The sequence below is a fragment of the Eleutherodactylus coqui genome, chromosome 10 (assembly GCF_035609145.1).
Source record: "Eleutherodactylus coqui strain aEleCoq1 chromosome 10, aEleCoq1.hap1, whole genome shotgun sequence".
NCBI lineage: Eukaryota > Metazoa > Chordata > Amphibia > Anura > Eleutherodactylidae > Eleutherodactylus > Eleutherodactylus coqui.
In genome coordinates, this window is record NC_089846.1 from 103,179,951 (window position 1) to 103,193,784 (window position 13,834).

The following is a 13,834-nucleotide window of genomic DNA, read 5'->3' on the forward strand; positions in this document are numbered from 1 at the left end:
GTCAAGGTGTCTGCATGCCCCAGTCAGACCGCGGTTTTTTATAAATAGTCACAGGCAGGTACAACTCCGCAATGGGAATTCCGTGTGCACCCACAGCATGGGTGGCTCCCTGGAACCCACCGGCGGTACATAAATGTATCCCATTGCATTGCCCATCACAGCTGAGCTAATGTCGTGCTTAATGCAGGTGGGCTTCGGCCCACACTGCATGCTCCAGTCAGACTGGGGTTCTTTAGAAGTGGACACATGCAGTTACAACTCCCTGTGGACCGACAGCATGGGTGGCTCCCTGGAACCCACCGGCGGTACATAAATATATCCCATTGCAGTGCCCAACACAGCTGATGTAATGTCGTGCTTAATGCAGGTGGGCTTCGGCCCACACTGCATCCCCCAGTCAGACCGGGGTTCTTTAGAAGTGGAGACATGCAGTTACAACTCCCTGTGGACCCACAGCATGGGTGGGTGCCAGGAAGCCACTGGCGGTACATTAATATATCCCATTGCATTGGCCATCACAGCTGAGGTAATAATGTCATGTTTAATGCAGGTGGGCTTCGGCCCACACTGCATGCCTCAGTCAGACCGGGGTTCTTTAAAAGTGGACAGATGCATTTACAACTCCCTGTGGACCCACAGCATGGGTGGCTCCCTGGAACCCACCGGCGGTACATAAATATATCCCATTGCAGTGCCCAACACAGCTGATGTTACGTCAGCTGTAATGCAGGTGGGTAAAAAATTCATTTGATTACACTGTAGGCGAGGGCCCCCCCAAATTGGTGTACCAACAGTACTAATGTACCTGAGAAAAACTGCCCATGCCCAACCAAGAGGGCAGGTGAAACCCATTAATCGCTTTGGTTAATGTGGCTTAATTGGTAACTAGGCCTGGAGGCAGCCCAGTAAAAATAAAAATTGGTTGAGGTGAAAGTTTCAACGCTTTAATGAGCATTGAAACGTCTAAAAATTGTTTAGAAAAATTATATGACTGAGCCTTGTGGGCCTAAAAAAAATTGCCTGTTCGGCGTGATTACGTGAGGAGCAGGAGGAGGAGGAGGAATATTATACACAGATTGATGAAGCAAAAAGGTCCCCGTTTTGGATGGTGAGAGAGAACGATGCTTCCATCCGCGGGTGCAGCCTACGTATTGTTTAGGTATTGCTGCTGTCCGCTGGTGGAGAAGAGAAGTCTGGGGAAAATCCAGGCTTTGTTCATCTTGATGAGTGTAAGCCTGTCGGCACTGTCGGTTGACAGGTGGGTACGCTTATCCGTGATGAATCCCCCAGCCACACTAAACACACTCTCTGACAAGACGCTAGCCGCAGGACAAGCAAGCACCTCCAGGGCATACAGCGCGAGTTCAGGCCACGTGTCCAGCTTCCACACCCAGTAGTTGTAGGGGGCAGAGGCGTCACCGAGGACGGTCGTGCGATCGGCTACGTACTCCCCCACCATCCTTTTAGAGTGCTACCGCCAACTCAGCCTTGACTGGGGACCGGTGACACAGTCTTGCTGGGGAGCCATAAAGCTGGCAAAGGCCTTGGATAATGTTCCCCTGCCTGCGCTGTACATGCTGCCTGATCTCTGCGCCTCCCCTGCTACCTGGGCCGCGGAAATGCGCCTTCGGCCACTAGCGCTGTCGGATGGGAAGCTTACCATCAGTTTGTCCACCAGCGCCCTGTAGTATAGCATCATTCTCGAACCCCTTTCCTCTTCAGGAATGAGAGTGGAAAGGCTCTCCTTATACTGTGGGTCGAGCAGTGTGTACACCCAGTAATCCGTAGTGGCCAGAATGCGTGTAACGCGAGGGTCACGAGAAAGGCATCCTAACATGAAGTCAGCCATGTGTGCCAGGGTACCTGTACGCAACACATGGCTGTCCTCACTAGGAAGATCACTTTCAGGATCCTCCTCCTCCTCCTCCTCTGGCCATACACGCTGAAAGGATGACAGGCAAGCAGCATCTGTCCCCTCAGCAGTGGGCCAAGCTATCTCTTCCCCCTCCTCCTCATGCTCCTCCCCCTCCTCCTCAACGCGCTGAGATATAGACATGAGGGTGCTCTGACTATCCAGCGACATACTGTCCTCCCCCGCCTCCGTTTCCGATTCCAAAGCGTCTGCCTTTATGCTTTGCAGGGAACTTCTCAAGAGGCATAGCAGAGGAATGGTGACGCTAATGATTGCAGCATCCCCGCTCAGCATCTGGGTAGACTCCTCAAAGTTTCCAAGGATCTGGCAGATGGCTGCCAACCAGGCCCACTCTTCTGTAAATAATTGAGGAGGCTGACTCCCACTGCGCCGGCCATGTTGGAGTTGGTATTCCGCAATAGCTCTACGCTGCTCATAGAGCCTGGCCAACATGTGGAACGTAGAGTTCCACTGTGTGGGCACGTCGCGCAGCAGTCGGTGCACTGGCAGATTAAACCGATGTTGCAGTGTCCGCAGGGTGGCAGCGTGCGTGTGGGACTTGCGGAAATGTGCGCAGAGCTGGCGCACCTTTCCGAGCAGGTATGACAAGTGTGGGTAGCTTTTCAGAAAGCGCTGAACCACCAAATTAAACACATGGGCCAGGCATGGCACGTGCGTGAGGCTGCCGAGCTGCAGAGCCGCCACCAGGTTACGGCCGTTGTCACACACGACCATGCCCAGTTGGAGGCTAAGCGGCGCAAGCCAGCGGTCGGTCTGCTCTGTCAGACCCTGCAGCAGTTCGTGGGCCGTGTGCCTTTTATCTCCTAAGCTGAGTAGCTTCAGCACGGCCTGCTGACGCTTGCCCACCGCTGAGCTGCCATGCCGCGCGACACCGACTGCTGGCGACGTGCTGCTGCTGACACATCTTGATTGCGAGACAGAGGTTGCGTAGGAGGAGGAGGAGGGTGGTTTAGTGGAGGAAGCATACACCGCCGCAGATACCACCACCGAGCTGGGGCACGCAATTCGGGGGGTGGGTAGGACGTGAGCGGTCCCAGGCTCTGACTCTGTCCCAGCCTCCACTAAATTCACCCAATGTGCCGTCAGGGAGATATAGTGGCCCTGCCCACCTGTGCTTGTCCACGTGTCTGTAGTTAAGTGGACCTTGGCAGTAACCGCGTTGGTGAGGGCGCGTACAATGTTGCGGGAGACGTGGTTGTGCAGGCCTGGGACGGCACATCGGAAAAAGTAGTGGCGACTGGGAACTGAGTAGCGCGGGGCCGCCGCCGCCATCTTGCTTTTGAAAGCCTCCGTTTCCACAAGCCTATAAGGCAGCATCTCCAGGCTGATCAATTTGGCAATGTGCACGTTTAACGCTTGAGCGTGCGGGTGCGTGGCGGCGTACTTGCGCTCGCGCTCTAACAGTGGCGCTAGCGACGTCTGGACGCTGTGCTGAGAGACATTGCTGGATGGGGCCGAGAACAGCGGAAGTGAGGGTGTGGGTGCAGGCCAGGAGACGGTACCTGTGCCCTGAAAGGGGTGTTGGATCTCAGTGGCAGGTTGGGGCACAGGGGGAGAGGCAGTGGTGCAAACTGGAGGCGGTGAACGGCTTTCGTCCCACCTTGTGGGGTGCTTGGCCATCATATGCCTGCGCATGCTGGTGGTGGTGCCTCCCCAGCTGATCTTGGCGCGACAAAGGTTGCACACCACTGTTCATCGGTCGTCAGGCATCTCTGTGAAAAACTGCCACACTGTAGAGCACCTTGACCTCTGCAGCGTGGCATGGCGCGAGGGGGCGCTTTGGGAAACAGTTGGTGGATTATTCGGTCTGGCCCTGCCTCTACCCCTGGCCACCGCACTGGCTCGGCCTGTGCCCACACCCTGACTTGGGCCTCCGCGTCCTCGGCCGCGTCCACGTCCTCTAGGCCTACCCCTACCCCTCAGCATGCTGTATTACCAGTAATGCAGAAACAGAACGCTGTAATTAAATGTGCTGCTTATTGGCCTGTGGTTGGAGGCTGACTTCGCCAGGAAATAATTTGGCGCAAGCCTGCTGTAGCACTTAACTGGCTGCGTATGATTTTGTAGAACTACTACACCCAGCACAGACAGACCCAGAACACTGAGCACAGTCACAGGCAGGCCAAATAGATTTTTTGCCCCAAATTTTTTAGCAAAGGCCCACTGCCTATATTCAATCAATATGTCTTCTGTCCCTTCCTACGCACTTCTGTCTCTGGAGTATATCACAGAACTGCAGAGTGTTGCACTGTGAACTGCAATACAGCGGTGATTTCACAGCCCAGAAAGAGCCAGGAAATAATTTGGCGCAAGCCTGTCCCTGCCTCACAATATATGTCTTCTGTCCCTGCCTACGCACTTCTGTCCCTGGAGTATTACTGCAGGGCGCAATGCTCTGCACGGCCGATATACCAAAAAAAAAAAAAATGTGCAACACTGCACAAAGTAGCCTCCACAGCACTGCACACGGTTAGATGTGGCCCTAAGAAGGACCGTTGGGGTTCTTGAAGCCTAAAATACTCCTAACACTCTCCCTATAGCAGCTCCACCAAGATAGCACTTTCCCTCCTCTTTGTCAGAGCGCATCTGTGGCGAGCCGCGGGAGGAGCCGATTTTTATACTCGGGTGACACCTGATCTCGCCAGCCACTCACTGGTATAGGGCTTGAACGTCGCAGGGGGAAGTTGTAATGCCTTCCCTGTCTTTCAATTGGCCAGAAAAGCGCGCTAACGTCTCAGAGATGAAACTGAAAGTAACTCGAACATCGCATGGTACTCGTTACGAGTAACGAGCATCTCGAACACGCTAATACTCGAACGAGTATCAAGCTCGGACGAGTACGTTCGCTCATCTCTACGGTAAACAAATCGCGGAGGCCCGCACAGAAATGTCACTGGTGATGCTCCGGCACATAGCAGAGCAGAGACAAGATGCCAGGAGGAGGTGAGCTGCCCGTCAGTGCAGGGGCACAGGGAGCATCTCTCTGCGAGAATCTTGCGGCGGGATCCAACCCGGCCGTCTGCATTGACCCATAGACAAACAGAAAGAAAAACAGGTGGAAATGGTACAATAACCCCGTTTCCCTGAAAATAAGACCTGCCCCGAAAAAAACCCTAGCATGATTTTTAAATAGTGTCCAGGTAGCTATACATGTAAAAAAGAAATATTTTGGAGCAAAAATTAATATAAGATCCTGTCTTATTTTGGGGGAAATGGGGTAGTACTACTAGATATATTGACAGACAAAGATGTGAAGTGAGAAGAAACATGACATCTTATGTTAAAGATAATCTCAGACTAGATTCACACCACGTTTGCATCATGCATGCAGACATTCTGGTATAAATATCTAACATACCTGCAGGCTATCTGTAGCCAAACACATGTCATAAGAGTGACTTTTAGTGTACATTTGGCTGGTATTCTTTGGTGTCGCTTTCTCTAAACTGTATTTAAAATCTATGCTATGGAGTATAAGAGTATACGGAAAGAAAAGTGTTGTATGTTCTTTCAATGGGAATCAATGGCAAAAGTACAGAACTATACAGCCGTAACATTGTATGCCTTAGGCTTCATTCACACAGGTGCGATGATTTTTGGCTGGCTGTGCCACAGAGCGCGGCCGAAAATCACGTGAACGAGAGGCAGCCGTGACCGAGTAATAGGTGCATCTCCCGTTTATGCATCTGTTCAGACGGCGCAGGGGTGACATGTATACGCTGCACCCGGAATGCTGTCGGGCAGATGGATAGAGTTTAGCTCTGCTAAACTCCCTCCCTTTCTTCGCCCCTTACTCGCTCCTAGCAATGGTGGGGGTTGGACTGGGCGGGAGCTAGTTTTCTAAACTCCTGCCCCATCTCTGCCCCTTGCCACCTGCCAGCAATAGGAGCAGGCAGGGTGCTACTCACCCGCCCCGTCCCACCCCTCCCTTTGCCCACAGCTGGCAAGGGGCAAAGAGGAGGAGGGAAGGGGAGGGAGTTTAACAGAGCCACTGCTAAACTCCCTCTCACCTCCCTTTTTCCAGGCAGCTCCCATAGGCTCCCACAGGAGTCTAGTGGACCGGTGTATTCCCGCCGGGAAAGATAGGTCAAGAACTATGCGCTATGTCGGCTGTTTTTATGCACCAGCAAAATGGCCATCTGAACTGAGGCAATGTAAGCCAATGCCTCAGATGGGTGACATATATCAGCCAGGCTGTGAAAACAGGGCCAATATACGCCTGTGTGAATTTAGCCTTACTGTTATTAAATGTGCAGGGTTCATTAGTGAATATATCAAAGCATACACTATACAACTGTATCAAAAGACACCAAAGATGTGCCATAAACGTCGGATAGGTGGGATTTCCACTTATGGGACCCTCACCTACTGGGAGTACAGAGACCTCTGACACCTGTTCTGCGGGGTCAGAGAGCCTCCATATTCAGGCAGGGATAGAACTGGAGAGGACTGCCTAATCCTGAAGATACGGCATAAATGTATTTAGTGGTAAAACCCCCTCGATCCAGTGGTAACTGAGAGAACCTCTCGGAATATCCAGTGACTAACTATGCCTAAAATAAAAGCTTCACATTAATAACTACCGGAGGATATAGGCCATAATGTCGTGCCAGTTTCTCTGGGCTATACGGCATATTGTGGTACTCTAAGGCCTCATGTCCACGGGCAAAAGAAGAATTAAAATCCGCAGTGGATTTTAACTCTTCTCCCGCAAGCGGATCCGCATCCCATAGGGATGCATTGACCACCCGCGGGTAGATAAATACCCGCGGATGGTCAATAAAAGTGATTTTTTTAAAAATGGAGCATGAAAAAATCTGGACCATGCTCCATTTTCGTGCGGGTAAAAGAATTAACTCACTCGCAGCGGACCGGGAAGGTCTTCTCTTCCTCACGGCCGGATCTTTCTTGCTTCGGCTCGGCGGATGTGCCCGGCGCATGCGCGCGGCACGCTGGCGACGTGCCAGCGACATGCCGCCGGCGTGACGAATTCATCCGCCGGCCGAAAAAGAAGATCCGGCCGTGAGGAAGAGAAGACCTTCCCGGTCCGCTGCGGGTGAGTTAATTCTTTTAAATTCCTATTTTAAGCCCTCATGTCCATGGGGCAGGAGGGACCCGCTGCAGATTCTACATGTAGAATCCGTAGCGGGCCTGATTTTGCCCGTGGACATGAGGCCTAAGTATTCCATCAGCTGATCAGGGATTTCTAGCTTTTTCATTTTGCCTGATAGGTGAGAGTCACACTTTTATGACCTTCACCTCATGAGAGTACAGAGCCCCCTGAAACCCGTTCTGTGGGGTCAGACAGCCTCCATATTCAGACAGAGATAAAACTGGAGAGGGCTGCCTAATCCTGAACATACGGCATAAATGTATTTGCTGGTAAAACCCCCTCGATCCAGAGGTAACTGAGAGAACCTCTAGGAATATCCAGTGACTAAATTGCCTAAAATTAAAGCTTTACATCGGTATATGGATAACCAGGTCGCTCATAACATCTTGGCAGCTTCTTTATGTCATCAAACTCATTGTGGTGCTGTAAGTATTCCATCAGCTCATTAGGGATTTCTAGCTGATGGATGAGACGAAGCTTCCCCACTTGTTTCAGCCGCCTTCTTATAGCAATACGACACTGAGACTTCAGGGATTTCGGATGAGCTGTACAGAAGATAAGACCAGAGTACAGGATGAGATTGTAGTCTGACACTACTGTACAGTACAGCGATCTATACAGGAAGAAAGTATATTAGAATTAGTCCAAAGAAGGAAAAATTTGCTCAAACATTATAACAGCTGACATCCGTGGCCGATCGCGGCTATTAACCATTTAAATGCTGCTGTCAATTCGCGGTGAGATCGGGGGAGCCGTGCTGTTGTCATGGCAGCCAGGGGCCTAATGAAAGGCCCCAGGGCTGCCTTAACAGACTGCCTATCAAACCATCCCCGTGGGGTGGCTCGATAGACTGCCTTTCAAAAAGCAGTATGACGTAATGCTATAGCATTACGTCATACAGCAGGAGCGATCAAAGCATCGCATAATAAAGTCCCCCAGGGGGACTTCAAAGTAATGTAAAAAAAAAAAATCAATAAAGTTTTTTTTAATTGAAAAAAAAAGTTGCAAAAGTTTAAATCACCCCCTTTTGCCATATCTATTATTAAAAAATCTAAATAATAAATTAAAAATATGTATTTGGTATCGCCGCATCCGTAAAAGTCCGAACGATCAAAGCAGCGCATTATTTTTCTCGCACATTGAATGACGGCCGGAAAAAAAAATAAAGAACGCCAGAAATACACTTTTTTGGTTACCCTGTCTCCCAGAAAAAAACGCAATAAAAAGTCGTATGCACTCCAAATTGGTACTATCAGAAACTACAGAACATCTCGCAAAAAATGAGCCCTTGCTAAACTATGTCGATGGAAAAATAAAAAAGGTATTGTGCGCACAAAATGACGGCAGAAAGTAATTGAAAAAAATTAAATGTCTTTGGAAAAAAAAGAGGAGTATAGTAAAAAAAAAAACTATACATGTTTGGTATCGTAGTAATCGTACCGACCCATAGAATAAAGTTATCAGGTCATTTTTTTTGCTGTTTGTGCACCATACAAAACAAGATGCACTAAAAGTTGGTGAAATGTTGTTTTTTTTTTTTTTTTCATTTTACTCCACTTAGAATTTTTTAAAAGTTTTTCAGTACATTATATGGTACTTTAAATAGCACCATTGAAAAATACAACTCGTCCCACAAAAAAACAAGTCCTCATACAGTGACGTTGATGGATAAATAAAGGAGTTACGATTTTTTAAAGGGGGAGGAAAAAACGAAAATGGAAAAAGAAAAAGGGCCGCGTCATTAAGGGGTTAAATTAGGTACATTACATAGGGGTTCCAATACTTTTGCTATTAGCATTGAATTTTTGAGTTGTGACTCTTTTATTTTTCCTATTTAGGATGTAAAGGATGCTTGTGCCTAATTTCACGCTTGTATGACACTGGGAAGTTTGAGAATTAGATTAGGTACATTTTATAGGGCTGCCAATACTTTTGCAAGTAGCATTGCATTTTCGAGATGTGACCTCTTTACTTTTCCTATCTAGGACCTAAAGAATGCTTGTGCCAAATTGCATGGCTCTAGGACACCAGGAAGTTAGAGAATTAGATTGGGTACATTACATAGGGGTGCAAATAGTTTTGCACTTAGCATCGAATAATCTAGTTGTGACCCATTTACTTTTCCTATTTACGACCCAAAGAATGCTCCTTTCAAATTTCATGTTTGTACGACATTGGGAAGTTAGAGAATTAGTGGTAAGTCAGTCTATCAGTCAGTCAGAGAGGGCTTTCACCTTTATTTCTAACTTATACCAGCTGCACATGTATAGTTATATACAGAAGATGCCCAGGTTGTAAATAGATGTGAACTCTCTCCCCTTGACAAAATTCTTACCCATTTGAGTTATTAGTCTTCTTGTGGATTACAAATAACCAAAGCAGTTGTCAGGGCAAGAACTCCAGACCCCACACAGAAGAGCAATTTGGGGAGCTCTCCATAGTATAATAAAGAATGCCCCGGCATTATCTATTACCTGAAGCTCAGAGAATCATATTTGACTGCAGTCACTGAACTCATTGTGCATTTATCAACCTGGTAGGTTGCTGTTAGCTATATAGTGCCATTAAAGGGGTTGTCCCGCGCCGAAACTGGTTTTTTTTTTTTTCAACCCCCCCCCCCCCCCCCCCCCGTTTGGCGCGAGACAACCCCGATGCAGGGACGTACAGAAAGCTTACCGGAGCGCTTACCTTAATCCCCGCGCTCCGGTGACTTCTCTACTTACCTGTGAAGATGGCCGCCGGGATCCTCTGTCTCCATGGACCGCAGGGCTTCTGTGCGGTCCATTGCCGATTCCAGCCTCCTGATTGGCTGGAATCGGCACGTGACGGGGCGGAGCTACACGGAGCTACACGGAGCCCCATTCAGAAAACAAGAAGACCCGGACTGCGCAAGCGCGGCTAATTTGGCCATCGGAGGGCGAAAATTAGTCGGCACCATGGAGACGAGGACGCTAGCAACGGAGCAGGTAAGTATAAAACTTTTTATAACTTCTGTATGGCTCATAATTAATGCACAATGTATATTACAAAGTGCATTAATATGGCCATACAGAAGTGTATAGACCCACTTGCTGCCGCGGGACAACCCCTTTAAGGGACCAAGTGTGCCTGTCTTCTCAATGAAGAGAGAGGAATAAGCAGTCAGACAACTCTGGCAACGGTCTATCTCAGATTTCACATACAATATCCTTAATTGAGAAGAAACAGATGCCATTACCCTTTTCTCTATCCAGAAGTCTTGTGGCATCATTATCAACTTCAAGAAGGGCTTTCTGTATATTAGGTAAATACATATTAGCACCAAACTGGATGAGAAGTTCCACAAATGGGGCTTCATAGTTGTTTTTAAGACACATTCCTAGTACTGATCTATAATCTGGAGTATCGGTTTCTAAATCATAACGGAAACACTTATAATCAGGGTCAGCCCCATAAAGAAGTAACATTCTAAAGCAATCAATATATCCATGGTTTGCTGCAATGTACAAGGGCATAGATGATATCAGACCGTCACAAGAATCTGCGATTGCTCCATACTCCAACAGCAGCTGGAGGAGTCTGACATTCCCTCGACCATAAAGTAAGTGTATCACAGGGCAACTATCAAGCAGAATCGCTGGGGGGAGGGGAGGCATTATGGCTGCTGGGAGAATTGCTAGGGGGGAGGGGAGGCATTATGACTGCTGGGAGAATCGCTGGGGGGGGGGAGCGGAGGCATTACGACTGCTGGGAGAATTGCTGGGGGGAAGGGGAGGCATTATGACTTCTGGGAGAAATGCTGAGGGATGTCACTATTATCGCTGGGGGGGGGGGGGGTCGCCATTACCGCTGAGGTATGTTTACATTTGGTGGCAATGGGCAGGGCTGTTTCAAAATAGACAGCGTGCAGATTTTGACTGCTCTTTGGATGCAGAAATGCTGCAGAATTTGCGACAGAAATTTCCACTGAGGGCATTGTGCAGTATTTTGGTATCCAAAAAGCAGTCAAAATCTGCACGTTGTCTATTTTGAAACAGCCCAGTCCTTTTTAGAATGACGGCGTTAAAATCATACGTCGTGATAAGCCCCGCCCCCTGACGTGTTGGCACTTTGCAATAAATAAGTGGGTTTTGGGTTGCAGTTTGGGCACTCGGGCTCTAAAAGGTTCGCCATCACTGGCCTATACTCTTGGTACACCAATGTATCAGGGGTTCGCATATACTCTTGTTAAAGAAATGTTACAGGGGTCTGCCTATACTCTTCCTACAGAAATGTTACTGGGGTCCGCCTATAATCTTGCTACAGAAATGTTACAGGGGTCTGCCTATAGTTTTGCTGCAGAAATGTTACTGGGGTCTGCCTATACTCTTGCTACAGAAATGTTACAGGGGGCTGCCTATACTTTTGCTACAGAAATGTTACAGGGGTCTGCCTATACTTTTGCTACAGAAAGGTTACAGGGGTCTGCCTATACTTTTGCTGCAGAAATGTTACAGGGGTCTCCCTAAACTTTTGCTACAAAAATGTTACAGGGGTCCATCTATACTCTGGCTACAGAAATGTTACTGAGGTCTGCCTATGCAGTTTCTACTGAATGGTTTCAGGGGTTCGCCTATACTTTTACTACAGAAATGTTACTGGAGTCCGCCTATACTCTTGCTACAGAAATGTTACTGGGGTCTCCCTATACTCTTACTACAGAAATGTTACAGGGGTCTACCTATACCTTTGCTACAGAAATGTTACTGGGGTCTGCCTATACTTTTCCTACAGAAATGTTACTGGGGTCTCCCTATACTTTTGCTACAGAAATGTTACAGGGGTCTCCCTATACTTTTACTACAGAAATGTTACTGGGGTCCGCTTATACTCTTGCTACAGAAATGTTTCTGGGGTCCGCCTATACAGTTTCTACTGAATGGTTTGAGGGGTTTGCCTATAGAGTTTCTACTGAATGGTTTGAGGTGTTCGCCTATACTTTTGCTACAGAAACGTTACAGGGGTCTGCCTATACTCTTGCTACAGAAATGTTTCTGGGGTCCTCCTATACTCTTGCTATAGAAATGTTACAGGGGTCTGGCTATACTTTTGCTACAGAAATGTTACTGGGGTCCACCTATACTTATGCTACAGAAATGTTACTGGGGTCTCCCTATACTCTTACTACAGAAATGTTACAGGGGTCTACCTATACCTTTGCTACAGAAATGTTACTGGGGTCTGCCTATACTTTTCCTACAGAAATGTTACTGGGGTCTCCCTATACTTTTGCTACAGAAATGTTACTGGGGTCTCCCTATACTTTTGCTACAGAAATGTTACTGGGGTCTCCCTATACTTTTCCTACAGAAATGTTACTGGGGTCTCCCTATACTTTTGCTACAGAAATGTTACAGGGGTCTCCCTATACTTTTACTACAGAAATGTTACTGGGGTCCGCTTATACTCTTGCTACAGAAATGTTTCTGGGGTCCGCCTATACAGTTTCTACTGAATGGTTTGAGGGGTTTGCCTATAGAGTTTCTACTGAATGGTTTGAGGTGTTCGCCTATACTTTTGCTACAGAAACGTTACCAGGGTCTCCCTATACTCTTGCTACAGAAATGTTACAGGGGTCTGCCTATACTCTTGCTACAGAAATGTTACTGGGGTCCTCCTATACTCTTGCTATAGAAATGTTACAGGGGTCTGGCTATACTTTTGCTACAGAAATGTTACTGGGGTCCACCTATACTTATGCTACAGAAATGTTACTGGGGTCTCCCTATACACTTGCTAAAGAAATGTTACTGAGGTCCACCTATACTCTTGGTACGAAAATGTTACAGGGGTCTGCCTATATTTTTTTTTTCTACAGAAATGTTACTGGGGTCCGCCTATGCTGTGGGTGCACAAAGACTTCCCATTGCAGTGTTTTACCTGTCTGGCGCAAATACACTGATTGACTAGGGTAGAAATGTGGGCCAAGGTCCTTGGTGGGGTGAAACTCTGCCATGTTTGGGCACTCTGATTTCTTCATGTGTAATACCATCTTTGTGCACCCACAGCATAGGCGAGCCCAAGGAACTCAAAGACTTCCCATTGCGGTGTTGAGGCACCTGACACCTATACAGAATGAATTGTGTGGGCACACATGGATTTCCCATTGCTGTGTAACTCGCGGCACCTTGGGTCACACAAGGTGAAGGCTGGGACCTCGCCTGACCCTGGGCCCGCTCACGTGCTTCCTACACAGTGTATTGCTGCATCGTGGAGATGTGTAGAAGTGCTGGCACCTGAGTCCCCTTTATGCCCACGTTTGCGGCTCCTGACAATTTTGTGACGGAGGTGGCACGGGATTGGAATGATGATCGTACATCGAATTATCATCAATTCTCAACGGCATTGTGGGCTATCGCCCACACTTTCAAAGAGGGTCGCTGCCTGGCCCTGCTAACCTTCTACAGTGTGTGCCTCTGGTTCCTCCTCATCCGGTACGTGCTTATAAATAGACATGAGGGTGGTGTGGCTATGAAGCGAGCATGTGGCATGGGGGCAACTGAACAATGAACAGGGAAACTTTTGTGTGCACTGTGGACGCAGGGTCATGCAGGGGGGGTTGGACTGCAATTCCAGCATGTAACCCAGGAGAGGAGGCAGCGGTGTCACCCACAGGCAGTGATTGTCCTTGGTTACAGGTGGTGCGGTGCTTGCCTAAGATGTGCCAGCGCGTGTGCCTTCCTAATGAGGGTTTGTCCCATGTAAATTTTTAGGGGGATGACCACCAAACTCTTGCCCCCATTTTGGCTTAATAGTGGGACCTGGGAGCC

The 13,834-nt window shown here is 48.3% G+C and overlaps 1 protein-coding gene across 1 annotated transcript; it reads right to left on the reverse strand.

Annotated features, from left to right (window-relative positions):
- Positions 1-7,073: 7,073 nt before the first annotated feature.
- Positions 7,074-10,681, reverse strand: LOC136581122 (ankyrin repeat and SOCS box protein 12-like). The gene is made up of 2 exons (XM_066582108.1): positions 10,264-10,681; positions 7,074-7,591 (listed from the first exon to the last, which is right to left on the reverse strand). Exons 1-2 carry the CDS (start codon positions 10,679-10,681, stop codon positions 7,386-7,388), a joined length of 624 nt encoding a protein of 207 aa, XP_066438205.1. The 3' UTR covers positions 7,074-7,385.
- Positions 10,682-13,834: the final 3,153 nt, after the last annotated feature.